General features: G+C 45.2%; 1 protein-coding gene across 1 annotated transcript in view; it reads right to left on the minus strand.

Annotated features, from left to right (window-relative positions):
• The window catches only part of DCC (DCC netrin 1 receptor), a 1,068,191-nt gene extending 1,049,530 nt beyond the window's left edge, over window positions 1–18,661 (minus strand). The window contains exon 1 of the mRNA XM_073543872.1: window positions 17,939–18,661. Coding sequence (XP_073399973.1) covers window positions 17,939–18,029 — 91 coding nt within the window. The 5' untranslated portion in view covers window positions 18,030–18,661. The remainder of the gene's footprint in view (window positions 1–17,938) is intronic.
• Between the last annotated feature and the right edge of the window lie 787 nt (window positions 18,662–19,448).

Raw genomic sequence — 19,448 nt, forward strand, 5'->3', positions numbered from 1 at the left:
CCAGCAAAAACATACCAGCGCATGGCCAGCGTACCCAATGCTAAATATAGGGTACGCTGTTCGCATGCAGCGTCATGCGAACATAGGAGGAGCTGACTGGAGGGGGCACGGCCGGGGGCGGTGCTTAGCGGCGGCCGAGCGCTGCGCCTGGTAACGCAAGTCTGAAAGTAGCCTTAGATTGTTATACACTCATTTGAATGAGCCCTAATGGCTACATCCTCCGTATGCACCAGACCATATGACATACTAACTCTTCCTCTGTGAGGTTTATCTCCCCTCTCCCCAAACAAGTTCTGAAATCCAATTACAATTTCTAAAATTTGCATAAAAATATTTAAAATCTAAAACGAAGTTGTCGTCCCCTGAGGACGATCGTATCCTCCATTCTGAATAATCCCAAGAATTGAGACGCCGAACCTGAGATTTTCCATTTTTCCCAAATTGATTTTTAAAGACCTAAATTTATCAAAGATTAAATGCGAGTAATGAAAGGATTTTCTGCGTAACGTATATCTACATAGGAGGGAGGCGGCAGATGGTCCTATTATAGTGCGGCCGCCGCTCTTATCGCCACTTCACAAATGTCTGCACTGCATGGGCGACAGTCGAGGGGCCACATTGCAGGACGGCACACGTCCATTAGTGATAAGCCCCTGCAAACACCCTAGTGCGTGTGTGATATATCATCTACATCCCTCCTGTCTAAGATGTTCTGAGGCTGATATATGGCACATTCACCCATGTTCTGCTTCATTCTACCGACCAAACCTAAAATTAATAGTTTACCAGTACGACAAAACCATTCTGCCTTTATAGTCCAACCCTAGAGGAGAGGATTTAAAGGGAAACTACAAAAAAATTATTCCCTCCAGTCCTGACCCTAGCCCTCATTGTGTAACCTACTAGTGGTCTTCCCTTTTACCCTATCACAACTTCTAATTTTCTTTTTATATAAAAGCGATCCATAATCCCGACAGCAGATATTAGCAGTAACCTTGGTAAAAAACATATCCCATAATTCCTTGGCCAAACTCCACATAGGAAGATTTGATCAGATCACACCTATCAGTAGTTCTTCAATTAACTTCTAGTTGTAAACAGAAAACAGGAGAGGCATAGATATAGTTCTTAAAGGGAGTTTCTCAGCAGGATCAACCCTCCTCAGCCGTCTATATGAACATGTAGGTCATAAGAAGCTGAATAAAATGATACCTTGTTATCTGCAATCCGATGTCTTATTCCAGAAAAATTCACGCATTTCTTATATGTCTATGATCTATGGGCGGGACATAGATCTCCCGGAGAATCTGACTCCAGAGTTTATTGATAATGAAAGGGGACATTACGGGTGAGACATCAGGAGAGAAGACTGTCAGTTATTATGTCTCACACTGGTAACACCCCATGTCATTTATAGCAATCTCTGGAGGCAGATTCTCAGGGAGATCTATGTCCCGCCCATGGATCTTAACAGCTCATTTTCATTTACATATAAGAAAAACATGGATTTCTCTGGAACAAGACATCAGATCGCAATTATCAAGGTATCATTTTATTCCGCTTCCTATGACCTGCATGCCCATATGGATGGCTTAGGAGCGTTCATTCCACTGACAGATTCCCTTTAAGTCACAGGAGACGCTACAGGCTGTGCTCTATGCAGATGCCTTCAGCATGTCACAAGCAGAGAACAAATTCCAGTCTACAACAGGAAGGAGTGATGGTATCTGGCTGGGAATATGCTTCCTGTATCTAGGAGAAATAGGAAGCAACCAGGAGGGAATTCACTGACAACAGCGGCAGACGCAGGACTGTGATGATTTTCAGTTGTCAACCAGTGTATTCCAGGATTGTTGATATACAATGGTCCAGTCATATCTTATCTGACACCTTAACATTTAAAGTGATTGAACAGAAGGTAATTTTTTTTACAAAAGCCTGAAAATAAGTTAAAAATTGAAAGAAATGATCATTAATGCCTTAATACCCTGTTGATCCCACTCTGATGCTACCTTGCCCCCCTTTTATTGTCTACTTCCTGCTTCAGTAATAATGTCCTTACTCTATCTGATGGTCCCCATCAGCCTTTACTTCCTGCTGCAGCTATGAAGTCCTGCTTCAGGACATGTGACCACTTCAGCCTATCACTGCTTTTAGCAAGGTGCAACAGTGGTCACTGATTTGCTACAGCGGTCACATGTCCCTGAGGCAGGACTTCATAGCTGCTGCAGGAAGTAAAGGCTGGCGGGGGACCATCAGAATAGGAGCGGTAGAAGATCGTTGAATAACGGGGCCCTCTGGTGTTTTATTACATAGGTCTGTATCAATAGAAGCCCTCATTTTTAGGCTGTTTTACACTATCTGATCTCTGGGTGGATCCCTCAACATCTATACATTGCATCCGTTCTTATAGGGGGTTTATATAAAGGGGTTGTTATAATGTAGCACATCAATGGATGAAATATATAGAATTAATTCATAGAGATCTGCTGCTGTTTTCCAACAGTCCCCCAATTCACCCTCGATTCCTCGCAACGCAGCTGCCACATGGCGCCTGAGATCTTGGCTGGAATTATAACACATGACAGGTGCACAAATGTATATACAAAGGACTAGTAACATTTCATATACTCCTCAACATTGAAACTCCAACACCAAGAAGGAAAAGCTGTGGAAGTTTGGAAATCACAGGATAGATAGACGTTAATGATCTGCAAATTATGAAAAAAAATGGAAACCAAAACTTTCCAAAAAATTTGATTGAATTAGTCTAGAGTATGAGCCACGTGCAAAAATACCTTCCAGCGTGATATCAGTGAGGTTATTAATGGTCATCTAAGAAAAAATCTGGTGCGCTGAATGCACTTTGGCAAATCATCAAGATCCGCTGCTGGCAGCTCCTTTTGCAATTGTTGTCTCATGATGTCCCACATGTGCATGGTGAGAGACAAATCCGAGGGTGCTGTCTAGTACCAGCAACATACCACCTGGTGTTGTCGTGTTGAAAAACGGCTCTGATACACTTTAGAGTAATTGACGTATTATTGGTTCCTCTACCAAATCAATGCAGTTAGTGAACTGGAATGAAAATTAGAAAGGTCTGGCTACTGTACGTTACACCATCTCACCTCATAACCCTGGGAGAATGACCGGTGTGATATTCCCTCATGAAAGCTTCTTCATGTCATTGCCAATCTGGTCTCCAGATAGAGATCAGAGGCTGGATTAGAGGAATAGAGGTGTATGGAATGGAGGTCTATGCTTTGCAGCGATGAGCCCCGCTTTTGTCTTGGATGCAATGATAGCTGGAAATTGGTCTGAAGACCTCATGAGCAATGCCATGGAGAAGCCATAGCGAGGCACGTCTCACACCAGTCTTACTCCTGGGATTATGGTGTGGGGAGGCATAATGCATGGTAGCCAGAGCTCTCCAGTCTTCATTCCAGGTGCACTAATAGCTCAGTATTACTTGAGTTTAGTGGTGGAACCAGTGGTACAGCCATTATTCCATAATGTCCCAGGAGTAGAGTTGAGCGACTTTTGGTTTTTTAGGGTCGCGTTTCGTTTCGTGAAACCCGACTTTTCCAAAAGTCGGGTCGAGCAAGATCGTCCGATTATAGGGAAAAGTCGGGGTCGTCCCGAAACACGAAACCCAATGTAAGTCAATGGGGAATAAAAGTCGGCAGTGAGAGGAGGACAGGAAACACACCTACAGTGCCCATTTGAATGCCAAAAGCATCAATTCTTCTTTCTTAAGCTTGTCAACCTTAATTAACTTCATAATACAAGTTACGCACTGAAAAATGGGGGTTATTTGGCTACAAACTGTGGGGGGGGAGGGCTGGCTCCAGGTTTTCATGTGCCCTGGGCGAAAGAGCGCCCCTTTAACACATACCACAACACATCATGCCGATACGGCAGAGAAATAGCGGTATAGTACAATGAAAAATACCTCACTTTTTACATCTCATGACGAGGCCCATCTATTTCTCCATACAGAATCATTGGTCTCATATAATGTTTGAAACAGTATATGATGAGCTCCACATAATGCTACAGTATATGTTGGTCCCCATGGATGAAGCTCCACTGTCTTATGGGCCCAAATAATGCTCCAAACATAATGGGCCCCATTTCTAATGCTCTAGTGTATAATGGGCCCTGTAAATGCTGCTCCAGTGTCTGATGTCCACCTTTGGAATGTTCCAGTGTATGGTGGGCCCCATCTATCATTCTCCAGAGTATAGTGCTCCCCAAAAATTGCTGTCCCAACATTGAAAACAATCAAATACGTCTCCTCGCTAGGGAATCCCTGTACTTGTCTGGACAGGTGCTGTAGCTTGCTTAACAGCTCGCCAGCCGTTCTCACGCCCAGTATGGATTACACGTGATTGCACAAAGGTGAGAAAGGGTACCGTATCCCCAGATAACATGTATGGATAGCGTACACATTCAAAATATATGTCTCAGGAGGCAGGCTCAGACGGTGTTAGGCCCAGTATGGATTGCACGTGATTGCACAAAGGTTAGAAAGGGTACCGTATCCCCGGAAAACATGTATGGATAGCGTACACATTCAAAATATATGTCTATACAGCATGAGGCAGGCTCAGACGGTGTTAGGCCCAGTATGGATTGCACGTGATTGCACAAAGGTTAGAAAGGGTACCGTATCCCTGGATAACATGTATGGATAGCGTACACATTCAAAATATATCTCTATACAGCATGAGGCAGGCTCAGACGGTGTTAGGCCCAGTATGGATTGCACGTGATTGCACAAAGGTTAGAAAGGGTACCGTATCCCTGGATAACATGTATGGATAGCGTACACATTCAAAATATATGTCTATACAGCATGAGGCAGGCTCAGACGGTGTTAGGCCCAGTATGGATTGCACGTGATTGCACAAAGGTTAGAAAGGGTACCGTATCCCTGGATAACATGTATGGATCGCGTACACATTCAAAATATATGTCTCAGGAGGCAGGCTCAGACGGTGTTAGGCCCAGTATGGATTGCACGTGATTGCACAAAGGTTAGAAAGGGTACCGTATCCCCGGATAACATGTATGGATAGCGTACACATTCAAAATATATGTCTATACAGCATGAGGCAGGCTCAGACGGTGTTAGGCCCAGTATGGATCGCACGTGATTGCACAAAGGTTAGAAAGGGTACCGTATCCCTGGATAACAAGTATGGATAGCGTACACATTCAAAATATATGTCTCAGGAGGCAGGCTCAGACGGTGTTAGGCCCAGTATGGATTGCACGTGATTGCACAAAGGTTAGAAAGGGTACCGTATCCCTGGATAACATGTATGGATAGCGTACACATTCAAAATATATGTCTCAGGAGGCAGGATCAGACGGTGTTAGGCCCAGTATGGATTGCACGTGATTGCACAAAGGTTAGAAAGGGTACCGTATCCCTGGATAACATGTATGGATAGCGTACACATTCAAAATATATGTCTATACAGCATGAGGCAGGCTCAGACGGTGTTAGGCCCAGTATGGATTGCACGTGATTGCACAAAGGTTAGAAAGGGTACCGTATCCCTGGATAACATGTATGGATAGCGTACACATTCAAAATATATGTCTCAGGAGGCAGGCTCAGACGGTGTCAGGCACAGTATGGATTTGACGGCCCAGATTACACAGCGGAGGAGCAGGGAGAGGTAAAGATTGCAAATGCTGGGGCCCTGCCCAAGCAAGGGGGGCCCACTCGTGGGCGTCGGTACTGGCACTGGGCCCCTCATAGTACAGCGGTGTGTCTGACGGCGGGTGTGCACCACCACCGTCAGAGACACTTGATTGCACTATGAGGGACCCTGTGCCAGTGCCCGCGCCCAAGAGTCGGCCTACCCACCTGTCCAGGGCAACAGCACTCGCACGGTGTCGTGCGGTAGGTGGTGACCCCGGCCATGGGGGGGGAGGCAGCACAGTTAGGGAGTTTTAGAAAGTGGCATATGTTGATGTTGGACATTCAGCTGATGCAAAAGGCGAAATAGGTGAAGTACCAGGAAGAGGTGGACCAAAGCAAGCCATTTTTCTGTCACCCTATGTGTCATCAGGGGAAGGTGGGACAAAATCCTTGGAAACCCATGCGTGGTTCATTTTAATGAAGGTTAGATCATCCACATTTTGGGTTGACAGACGGGTCCTTTTTTCTGTCAGGATTGATCCAGCTGCACTGAAGACTTTTTCCGATAGCACACTTGCAGCTGGGCAAGCGAGCTCCTGTAAGGCATATTGTGCCAATTCAGGCCAGGTGTCCAGTTTAGCGGCCCAATAGTCAAAGGGGAATGACCTGTGTGGGAGAACATCGATATGGGAGGAAAAGTAGTTTGTTACCATAGTTGACAACTGCTGTCTCCTGTCACTTTCCATCGATGCAGTATTACCAGTTGTGTGAGCGGTATTTGAAAAATCAGTCCACAACATTGTCATGAAACCCCTGTCTCCAACGCCACTTCTGCTGTGTGCACCACGAACACCTCTGCCAAGCTGCCCCCGGCCCGTACGGCTCGTGTGAGAACCATCACCGCTGCTGTGTGCTGGGAATGCCTCAAGCAACCGATTTACCAGAGTTGCTTGTTTATTAGCCAATATTAGGTCAAGGTTCTCCTGTGGCATGATGTTTTGTAATTTGCCTTTATAGCGTGGATCCAGGATGCTGGCCAACCAGTAGTCATCATCGTTCATCATTTTGGCAATGCGGGGGTCCCTTTTTAGGATATGCAAGGCATAATCTGACATGTGGGCCAATGTTCCCGGTGTCAATGATGCACTGCGAGTGCTGGGTGGAGGAGCACTTTCTGGCAAATCCACATCCCTCCAGTCACGCACAAACCCTGTACCAGACCTTGCCACGCCAACATTTTCACTTGCCCCACGAGATGCATCCTCCTCCCCTAAGTAATCATCTCCATCATCCTCCTCCTCCTCCTCTTCTTCCTCCACCTCGTCCAGGAGAGGTCCCTGAGCAGACAATGGCTGAATGTCATCAAGGATTCCCTCCTCCTCTTCCTCCTCATCAACATTGGCTGCAGACGCCTGCTCCTTAAGGTGCGTCAAAGTTTGCATGAGCAGACGCATAAGTGGGTTGCTCATGCTTAGCATGGCGTCGTCTGCGCTTACCAGCCGTGTGCATTCCTCAAAACACTGAAGGACTTTACAAAGGTCTTTCAGCTTCGACCACTGCACACCTGTCAACTCCATGTCTGCTCTCAAAGTGCCTGGCCGTGTATCCTCCCACAAATGCATTATGGCCTGCCTATGCTCGCACAGCCGCTCCAACCTTGTGCAGGGGGGAGTTCCACCTTGTTGCAATGTCGATAATGAGGCGGTGGTTGGGAAGGTGGAGCAATCGCTGCAGCTTCTGCATACGAACGGAGTGTACAGGCGACCGGCGGATGTGCGCGCACAGTCTTCGCACCTTCTGGAGCAGGGCTGTTAACTCCGGATAATTTTTGAGGAAGCACTGCACCACCAGGTTCAAGGTGTGAGCCAAGCAAGGTATGTGGCTGAGTTTTGAAAGGGCTATGGCTGCCACAAAATTACGGCCGTTATCACTAACTACCTTGCCTGCCTCAAGATGTACACTGCCCAGCCATGACTCAGTTTGTCGCTTCAAGTACTCGGCCAGCACCTCGGCGGTGTGTCTGTCGCCCAAACACATCATCTGCAACACAGCCTGCTGACGCTTTCCACTAGCTGCTCGATAGGGGGACACATCGTGTGCAACAGTGGCAGCTGCAGATGGAGTGCTCGTACGACTGCGCTCTGTGGACGAGCTTTCGCTTCTGGAGGAGGTGGAGGAGGAGGAGGGTCGAACGCCTACAGCCAACTGTTTCCTATACCGTGGGCTAGGCAGCACTGTCCCACCTCCGCTGTCCCCTGTGGACCCTGCATCCACCACATTAACCCAGTGCGCAGTGATGGACACGTAACGGCCCTGGCCATGCCGACTGGACCATGCATCAGTTGTGAGGTGCACCTTTCCGCTCACTGACTGCTTGAGTGCATGGACAATGCGGTCTTTCACATGATGGTGGAGGGCTGGGATGGCTTTGCGAGAGAAGAAGTGGCGACTGGGTAGGTCATAGCGTGGTACTGCATAGGCCATGAGTTCGCGGAAAGCTGTGCTTTCCACCAACCGAAAGGGCATCATCTCAAACGAGATTAGTTTGGCAATGTGGGCGTTCAAACCCAGTGTACGCGGATGAGAGACTGAGTACTTTCTTGACCTACTCATAGTGTCTGGGAGGGTGAGCTGGACTTGAGAGCTGCATATGGTGGAAGTAGCGGTGGACAGGGCGGACTGAGAGAGGGTGGATGATGGTGATGGAGTTGGTGTTCTTTCTGATGGCCTAGAATCAGTCTTTCGTTGATATAACAGTGGGATTCCCTGACTGCTGTGGCCTTGCAACGACACCTCAACATTTGCTGCTGTGCTAACCGGTGGGCTTACAGTGGGGGAAACAATGTAGCGTTGCTGACTACCTTCGTTGTGATCAGTTGCACATGTGGCACTTGAGGTTTGGTGTTGTGTCCACGCTTGCAAGTGCATGCTGGTTAAATGTCTAAGCATGCAACTGGTATTCAAATTTTTCAGATTTTTCCCTTGGCTAAAGGTCTTTGCGCACCTCTTACAGATAACCTTGGCCTGATCATGAGGATTTTGTTCAAAAAATTGCCACACTGCACTCTTCCTACTTTGGCAGACATTTTGCGGCCTAGCACGCTGTGATCTTTTGACCCTCTGGACAAGCTGTCCAGCAACTCTTTTGATGTTTGGAACCTGTCTTTGGAGTGCTCCGGGCCTGCCAGATAACAGCTGTTGCGATGTCGATGTCTGCTGTGGATGCTCCTCATCTGAGCTATTGGAAGCAGCACCCTCTTCCCCCAATGGATGCCAATCTGGGTCAACAACTGGGTCATCCATCACCTCCTCTTCTATGTCATGTGCACCTTCCTCTGTGTCACCGTGTATGGTGGTATAGTGTGCGGGAAGGGGCACCTGAGTCTCATCAGGGTCAGAATCTGGCTCTGTACACTGCGAGGACAATGTAGTGCTCTGAGTGAATGTACCAGCAGAATCATCCATCAGCGGCTGTGCATCAGTGCACTCCATGTCAGATTCATCTTGGCCTGGGTAATTCACCATTTCACTTGATAATCCAGGCATGGTATGTGAAAACAGCTCCATGGAGTAATCAGTAGTATGGCCTGCGTCATCCTTCAATCTTGGTTGGGGTGAAGGACACAAGGAAAGGTGTGGTTCATGAACATGAGCCTCCAATGACGACTCAGTGCTTTTACTTTTTACAACTGAAGAAGAGGAGGCGATAGAGCTGGAGGCTGAGTCAGCAATGTAAGACAAAACTTTTTCCTGATGCTCTGGCTTTAAAAGCGGTTTGCCAACTCCTAGAAAACTAAGCGTTCGAGGCCTTATGTAGCCAGACGATGACGCAGGTTCAACACCTCCTGCATTCGGTCCTATTTTGCTCTTGCCACTACCATCAGATCCACCACCAACACCATCATTACCAGCTGCCAACCCCCGCCCAATTCCACGGCCTCTTCCACCAGCCTTCCTCATTTTTGGTAGAAATGTAGACAAAATCCAACAAACTATATATTATGTAAAACAAGGTGTCTATAGGACAGGGGAGATTTTGAATTTCTGCACACACTTTTGGACACTGGACACTTTTGGATTGTGTGAGGCCCACTGATATCTGAGCGCTATGTGACAGGCTCGATGGCACAGCTGTGACCTAAGTGACTAGAGAATAAGTGAGATTTTGAATCTCTGCACACACTTTTGGACACTGGACACTTTTGGATTGTGTGAGGCCCACTGATATCTGAGCGCTATGTGACAGGCTCGATGGCACAGCTGTGACCTAAGTGACTAGAGAATAAGTGAGATTTTGAATCTCTGCACACACTTTTGGACACTGGACACTTTTGGATTGTGTGAGGCCCAATGAATATCTGAGCGCTATGTGACAAGCTCGATGGCACAGCTGTGACCTAAGTGACTAGAGGATAAGTGAGAGTTTGAATCTCTGCACACACTTTTGGACACTGGACACTTTTGGATTGTGTGAGGCCCAATGAATATCTGAGCGCTATGTGACAAGCTCGATGGCACAGCTGTGACCTAAGTGACTAGAGGATAAGTGAGAGTTTGAATCTCTGCACACACTTTTGGACACTGGACACTTTTGGATTGTGTGAGGCCCAATGAATATCTGAGCGCTATGTGACAGGCTCGATGGCACAGCTGTGACCTAAGTGACTAGAGGATAAGTGAGAGTTTGAATCTCTGCACACACTTTTGGACACTGGACACTTTTGGATTGTGTGAGGCCCAATGAATATCTGAGCGCTATGTGACAAGCTCGATGGCACAGCTGTGACCTAAGTAACTAGAGAATAAGTGAGATTTTGAATCTCTGCACACACTTTTGGACACTGGACACTTTTGGATTGTGTGAGGCCCAATGAATATCTGAGCGCTATGTGACAAGCTCGATGGCACAGCTGTGACCTAAGTGACTAAGTGATGAAACTGAATGGGAGGAGACACAGATTAGATATTAGAAAAAACTTTTTGACAGTTAGAGTGATCAATGAGTGGAACAGGCTGCCACGAGAAGTGGTGAGTTCTCCTTCAATGGAAGTCTTCAAACAGAGGCTGGACAGACATCTGACTGGGATGATTTAGCGAATCCTGCTTTGAGCAGGGGGTTGGACCAGATGGCCCAGGAGGTCCCTTCCAACTCTACGATTCTATGATTCTATGATTCTATGACTAGAGGATAAGTGAGAGTTTGAATCTCTGCACACACTTTTGGACACTGGACACTTTTGGATTGTGTGAGGCCCAATGAATATCTGAGCGCTATGTGACAAGCTCGATGGCACAGCTGTGACCTAAGTGACTAGAGAATAAGTGAGATTTTGAATCTCTTCACACACTTTTGGACACTGGACACTTTTGGATTGTGTGAGGCCCAATGAATATCTGAGCGCTATGTGACAAGCTCGATGGCACAGCTGTGACCTAAGTGACTAGAGGATAAGTGAGAGTTTGAATCTCTGCACACACTTTTGGACACTGGACACTTTTGGATTGTGTGAGGCCCAATGAATATCTGAGCGCTATGTGACAAGCTCGATGGCACAGCTGTGACCTAAGTGACTAGAGAATAAGTGAGATTTTGAATCTCTGCACACACTTTTGGACACTGGACACTTTTGGATTGTGTGAGGCCCAATGAATATCTGAGCGCTATGTGACAAGCTCGATGGCACAGCTGTGACCTAAGTGACTAGAGGATAAGTGAGAGTTTGAATCTCTGCACACACTTTTGGACACTGGACACTTTTGGATTGTGTGGGGCCCAATGAATATCTGAGCGCTATGTGACAAGCTCGATGGCACAGCTGTGACCTAAGTGACTAGAGGATAAGTGAGAGTTTGAATCTCTGCACACACTTTTGGACACTGGACACTTTTGGATTGTGTGAGGCCCAATGAATATCTGAGAGCTATGTGACAAGCTCGATGGCACAGCTGTGACCTAAGTGACTAGAGAATAAGTGAGATTTTGAATCTCTGCACACACTTTTGGACACTGGACACTTTTGGATTGTGTGAGGCCCAATGAATATCTGAGCGCTATGTGACAGGCTCGATGGCACAGCTGTGACCTAAGTGACTAGAGGATAAGTGAGAGTTTGAATCTCTGCACACACTTTTGGACACTGGACACTTTTGGATTGTGTGAGGCCCAATGAATATCTGAGCGCTATGTGACAAGCTCGATGGCACAGCTGTGACCTAAGTAACTAGAGAATAAGTGAGATTTTGAATCTCTGCACACACTTTTGGACACTGGACACTTTTGGATTGTGTGAGGCCCAATGAATATCTGAGCGCTATGTGACAAGCTCGATGGCACAGCTGTGACCTAAGTGACTAAGTGATGAAACTGAATGGGAGGAGACACAGATTAGATATTAGAAAAAACTTTTTGACAGTTAGAGTGATCAATGAGTGGAACAGGCTGCCACGAGAAGTGGTGAGTTCTCCTTCAATGGAAGTCTTCAAACAGAGGCTGGACAGACATCTGACTGGGATGATTTAGCGAATCCTGCTTTGAGCAGGGGGTTGGACCAGATGGCCCAGGAGGTCCCTTCCAACTCTACGATTCTATGATTCTATGATTCTATGACTAGAGGATAAGTGAGAGTTTGAATCTCTGCACACACTTTTGGACACTGGACACTTTTGGATTGTGTGAGGCCCAATGAATATCTGAGCGCTATGTGACAAGCTCGATGGCACAGCTGTGACCTAAGTGACTAGAGAATAAGTGAGATTTTGAATCTCTGCACACACTTTTGGACACTGGACACTTTTGGATTGTGTGAGGCCCAATGAATATCTGAGCACTATGTGACAAGCTCGATGGCACAGCTGTGACCTAAGTGACTAGAGGATAAGTGAGAGTTTGAATCTCTGCACACACTTTTGGACACTGGACACTTTTGGATTGTGTGAGGCCCAATGAATATCTGAGCGCTATGTGACAAGCTCGATGGCACAGCTGTGACCTAAGTGACTAGAGGATAAGTGAGAGTTTGAATCTCTGCACACACTTTTGGACACTGGACACTTTTGGATTGTGTGAGGCCCAATGAATATCTGAGCGCTATGTGACAAGCTCGATGGCACAGCTGTGACCTAAGTGACTAGAGAATAAGTGAGATTTTGAATCTCTGCACACACTTTTGGACACTGGACACTTTTGGATTGTGTGAGGCCCAATGAATATCTGAGCGCTATGTGACAAGCTCGATGGCACAGCTGTGACCTAAGTGACTAGAGGATAAGTGAGAGTTTGAATCTCTGCACACACTTTTGGACACTGGACACTTTTGGATTGTGTGAGGCCCAATGAATATCTGAGCGCTATGTGACAAGCTCGATGGCACAGCTGTGACCTAAGTGACTAGAGGATAAGGGAGATTGGATTGCTTTTAAAAAAGCAGTTTGCGGAGCAGTGGGTAAACAGCAATGCCAGCCTGTCAGGAAGCCTTAAAAGGCAGCCCAACAACCAACACCACTGATACACCACTATATAGCCTCCCCTTGCACTGCACACAGTGACTGGTGTGTTGTGCAGGCCAAATTGCTATCAGCAGCAGAAGCAGTTTTTTTTTCTTCTCAGCAGGACAAAAAAAAAAAATTGGGATTGCTTTTAAAAAAGCAGTTTGAGGCCCAATGAATATCTGAGCGCTATGTGACAGGCTTGATGGCACAGCTGTGACCAAAGTGACTAGAGGATAAGGGAGATTGGATTGCTTTTAAAAAAGCAGTTTGCGGAGCAGTGGGTAAACAGCAATGCCAGCCTGTCAGGAAGCCTTAGAAGGCAGCCCAACAACCAACACCACTGATACACCACTATATAGCCTCCCCTTGCACTGCACACACAGTGACTGGTGTGTTGTGCAGGCCAAAATGCTAGCAGCAGAAGCAGTTTTTTGGTCTTCTTCCCTGCCTAACGCTCTCCCTACAGAATCAGCAGCAACCTCTCCCTATACTAAGATCGGCAGAAGTAAGATGGCGGTCGGCGTGCACGCCCTTTTATACCCCCTGTGACGCCCACCAAAGCAAGCCAATCACTTGCATGCCCTTCTGAAAGATGGTGGTGACCCGTGCCTATGTCATCATGTTGCCCACAGTGTTCGTGGATCCTGATTGGCTGAAAAAGAGCGCAAAACAAACTTTTGAAACGCGACTTTGGCGCGTAAGTCGCCGACCTCGTGGCCGACCTCATCCTAGGGTCGGGTTTCGTTTCATGAAACCCGACTTTGCCAAAAGTCGGCGACTTTTGAATTTTTTCGACCCGTTTCGCTCAACTCTACCCAGGAGCCATTTTTTAACACGATAATGACAGGCCACATGTTCCTCGTGCTACTGTGAGCAGCCAGTGTGAACCAAACCTGCTCCCATGGCCAAAGCGTCTCCAAACTCATCTCCCGTCGAGCACATCTGGGATGTCATTGGTCAGTGATTACACAGGAGCTGCCAGAGGATCTTGATGATTTGTACAAGTGCTTTCAGTGGCAGAACCTTGCTCAAGATGTTTGAAAATGTAATTTCATTTTTTCATCATTGCAGATCAGTAACCTGTCTCCATCCTTTCTGTTATTCCATGACTTTTCCTACTTGGTGTTATCCAAGAAGTATAGTTTCTCCTTGCGGAGATTGACAAGCTAAGCATGCTAAGATGAGGAGACTTAAGGCCACAATGCTCCTCTGAGAAATATGCAAATTCTCTCTTCAGAGAGGAAGAGGACTAGAACTCTAGTGCCACCTATTGGAAGTAGCAATCCTAAAAGTCAATGTCGACCCTTTAACGAGCCTTGTCACATGACTTAGGATTCTGGTTTGGCTTTTATCCAAGGCTTGTTAAAGGGTCGACATTGACTTTTAGGATTGCTACTTCCAATAGGTGGCATTCTTGGTGTTGTAATTTTAATGTTGATGAGTGTATATTAGAGATGATCAAATAAATTCGAAGGACTATGATCCAGCTGTCAGAATTCTGTGGCCGATGGATGGGAACCCGATGAACTGCTTCCTACATGTCAACATCTCAGTTTCCTCTTCTCATTTACCCGCCTCGTGTAAAATCATCATTGTGGCGTGACAGACAGAACTTTGCTCCAGGCTGACTAATCACAAAAAGAATCGGGAAAGGATACAGGTAGGAAATAGTTTGCAGGACTCTCATTCAGTGGCCACAGAATCTTACATGGAACCTAGACCGGGCTCCTGTGATCTGATATATATATATATATATATATATATATATATATATATATATATATATAAAGAAGCTGCAGTACCAAACACTGCCTATGTCCTACAGTGGCGCGATTTCTTAATCTTTGAAGAAAAAACCTAATGCCTTCTGGCATATGTCATATTATATTACTGTGCATCGATGTTATATGTTGAATCGAGTCTCGTAACCTTACAGCCCCATAGACCCAGAATTGCTAATTAATGCTGTAATATAATAATTTATTTCAGACCTTAATTCTGTTTTCATCGTTATATTGGTGAATGTGCTTCAATAAAGGTACCGCTGCTCTATTCTGGTCATTAGAGACAAACCGTTGTGACCCCCTGGTGGACTCCATCTGTTACCTATATAAACTTTCCCTTTCAGCCTTATACCCCTTAAAGAGACCAGATCCTCACATTACAATATCAATTAGTGTGTGATTAATACAAAGACTGCTCCCATCCTCCAAGTGAAATGGTCTGTTATGGAGGTGCTACAAAAGATCATCATTAGACCCAATCATCAAGCGAAAACACCACCTCTCCCTCCAGGGCGGTATTAAGCAGCCAAGGGGCGGGAAATGGGGCTGTGATCCACCCCTCAGGAGTGAACACTGACAACAGGACTAAATGCAAAAACGCTAAATGTTCTCTGGCTGCTAATTAATTACTAGTCATGGACCATCTCTTTCGCAGTTCTCCAGAAAGTCACTTGGCCACCAATACTCATAGAGCATGGATAGAAGTGAGTGATTGAAGACCCTTACCTGTCACCTGTTAGACACTAGGGGGAGCAGTCTTCTTTTTTAGGTAAAGGAGGGCATCCATATTCCTGGGGGGGGCTCTTATTTGGTTTTATACATATAGGGCATCCACCTTCCGCAAAAAAAGTGGGTACAAGAAGAAAGTTTATTTTGGTTGACTGCTGCGGGGGGTTTGGTGTTTTCCTTTATCCTCAGTCACCCTTTAATGCCCATTGTGATAGCTGGGCATCTTTAGTTCCCGGGTGCAATAACAACTATTATCCCAGCCATCATGGTATTACGCCATTACATAATGTGACCCTACCAGCATATTGCCACATTACAGCCGATGCCATTGAGTCAGTATTAGGATCCAGCCTTAGAAATGCCTTTGATTTTCCCATAAATCTCCAGCACATTTTCTATTGCTCAGCTGGGGTGCACTGATTCAGAAAACCCAGGGATCCTTACATCTGCAATCATGCTATTAGCTCATTGCAGAGAACGAACATCAGAATATTTGGGAGCAGACATCACTTATTGATCCCATTGTTACCCATCTGTCACCCAAACATACCCTATAAATAATCCTGGCATGAGCCCTGCTGTACACAGCGAGCACCATAATCAGATGCTGAGACGTGTCACTGCTGATCTATCCAGCTCCGGCCCAGCGGACTCCATCCAAATCCAGCAGCTTGTTACCTATCGCAATGGATGGGGACGACAAATGCATCCAAATCATCCAGCATCGGAAATGTCCATAGATCTTTGCCCATTTCTGCTACTAAATGAAAAAGCATACATAAATATATCAATAAAAGTCCTCTAATCCAGCAGCTAATCGCTGCCAGATCATCAGATGTCATAAAAAGTTCTAAAAAACTTCTGCAAATAAAATCATGGCTAATAGATCTGATGTGACTGCAGCGCTTTTCTGAGCTTTCCATCCAATTATTTGATCACTTTCCACAGTGCAGGACATTTTTCCATAAAGCGCAAGTTTATCAGACTCCCTGGAATACCAATATCAAAGGAATCCCCCCTGTAACTATATAGGATTGATCATTATGGAGGATAATCAGAGAGAAAAGACCTCACAACCCATAGGATCACTTGTGAAGCAGTCCCTAATTATAGCCCCCTATAGTCACTCCTCATCTGAACATCTCTCCCCTCAATCCTATTAATTCTTCATCCCCCCCCTTGGTTTCCAGAGCAGAGACATTAATGCACAGAGGCCATCCAATGCATTGCACAGAGGGGGTCCTTAACTTTTGCATTTAGGATGCTACACCCCCTTGGCATGGATCTGATCCATTTGTGAGACCCTCTTTTATATGGGACCCTGTTTTACATGACCCTTGTGCTCACATTCATAGCTGCAATGCTTTTTGGAGCTGTCCATTCAGCACCACATTGTGGACTCATAGGCTACCTGTGGCTGCTGTGTTGGGCACCACAATTCTCAGCATGTAGTGTCATTGAATGCTGGGATTTTTTTTTTTTTTTGCCCTATTACTGGTTGACATTTCCTCTTAGCACACACAGCTGTGCCCTCCAGAGCAGAAGGCATTGACTGGCATAAGCCTATTCCTACCCTAATAGCAGCGCAGTGGTGGGAGATTGCAGAGCCCTATACTACCACCAGCCTTCTCCAAACACCACTTTTACAAGCCCCCTAGCAATCTGATTGCAATGCACGTTTAGGGCAGCAGCAAAGCATTAAATCCCGGCTCTCTCCCTCCATGAAGCATGCACCGATCGCATAGGACTTAACATTGCACCTATTCAATGCACTTTAACCCATCACATCTTACAATACACAACTCCCCCACCATCACCTCCAGCCTTAAGATTTGCAACCTTGACACTTGATCCTCTGAACCTTCACTATATGAATATATAAGAGCAATTATCCCCCCTCAACCCCCCACCACCAACCCACCAACCCACCTTGCTCATGTTAACGTAGAAGGGGGGGGGATTGGTCTGAAATATCCATTCTTACATCCTAGCTATATTTTGGTGTCTGAGGGGTGCAATGTATTCATTCCAACCTTCAGGTGCATGACATTCCTCCCCCCTTTAATTTTTTGAAGGTTTTTAATATGTATGGGATTCAACCTCTTTGCTTTATATAAAACACTGCAGCAAATGCAGAACAAAATCAATCCAAAAAATCTGTCTCTAGGAAGAAGAAAGTGCAGAAAATGAAATTAAATAGCTCCTGAGAGACATAGAAGGCGACGCATACAGTGCCACAGGGAATAAATTTGCCATAGGTTCATATACATTCAGCACTTACCGGCTAGTGATAGATGGGGCCAATGCAATGTATAGGCGAAGATGACATAGAGCAGCTTTGGTAGTGCCAACAATCCAAGACAATTCTCCATATTTCAGCAAACACCTCCGGAAAGCTGCACAGCGAGAGCCCCGCACACATGGGCAGCAGCTCAGTTATTTTTGGAAATGGGGGGGGAGATAGGTGAGAATATTGTAATTTTCCTATAGATAGCACACAAACTTTAATTTCCGTCCTGCGCACTTCTCAAGCTTCTAAAATCCAAGAAACTAACTCAAGGTCCGAGTGAAATCCATCCAAAAAAAAAAATTCAAAAAAGATCCCAAATCCTGGAGAAGAATGAAATCCCAAGGTATGAAATCTTGGTAATTATTTCCATAGTCAAATTGCAAAACAAAATCAATGAACAAATTCAAACAAAAAGATAAAACTGCGATAAAAAATACAAATATAATAATTAAAAAATAAAAAATAAAAGAGAAGAAGAGTAGGAGAAAAGAATCCAGCTTGAGCTGATGGAACCCTCTTTTAGCTTGCAAAAAAAAAAAAAGCAGGTTAAAAGCTCTCACTTGTTACTAGTCCACCAGCAGTGTGTGTGTGTGTGTGCGCTCAGAGTCAGATGTATGCATCCATTGATCTGGAGATGTGGAGAGGCTGGAAGTGAAAATGTGGAGATGGGAAGGGGGGAAAAGGAACTGGGTTGTGATGAGGATTGCAGTGAGGAGGACAGACTAGACTTTGCCATTCAGCCTTTGTTCAGTACCAGTGTATTCAAAACCATAAGCTGGAGCGCCCTCTATTGGCCACGACTGTGAACTGCAGGCTTGAGCTTGTCACTTGCATACTGATAATAAATGAACATTATTCCCAGTCTGTCATCATGCTGCTTCTCCTGTGACACTTGCTTCATTTTAAAGTAAACTCAATCCAACTCTGCAGCTAAAACCAAGAGGGTCAGAGCACTAGAAACTTAATTAAAACACTTTGTCTTTTTTTCTTTTTTTTTTTATCCCCACTGCGGTGTCGGCAACTACGAAAATAATGCAAAATAATGAAGTGCTCACTGTAGCCTTTTCCGGAATGATCTGAAGAATTAATTTCATTAATTTCACTTAAATATGACCAGTAGTTCTTATATTTCATGTTTAACCAGTTCTCTTTTATCTGGATTGAAATGCCAGACAATGTAAATTGTTTTATTATTTATTGTTATTTTTTAAGGTATTTATTTTTATTTATTACTTTGTTTTTATTTTATTTATTATTACTTTTCCCTATTCATTTATTTTGTAAACCTTTCTTATTTTATTAGTTTTTACTCTGTTTTTATTTTAATTATATCACTTTTTTAGCTTTTTTGTTGTTTATTTCTATTTTTAGTGTGCACAGTGTATCCTATAAGTGTGAATCTTAAAAGTGTGAGTGATATGAATTAATCCAGAACGATGTATACAGACTATGCCCTGCCATCTGCCACCATCGCACTCTAACCAGCATGTTTATTTATCTA

The sequence above is a fragment of the Dendrobates tinctorius genome, unplaced genomic scaffold (assembly GCF_039654945.1).
Source record: "Dendrobates tinctorius isolate UK_male_01 unplaced genomic scaffold, ASM3965494v1 ptg000135l, whole genome shotgun sequence".
NCBI classification, from domain to species: Eukaryota; Metazoa; Chordata; class Amphibia; order Anura; family Dendrobatidae; genus Dendrobates; species Dendrobates tinctorius.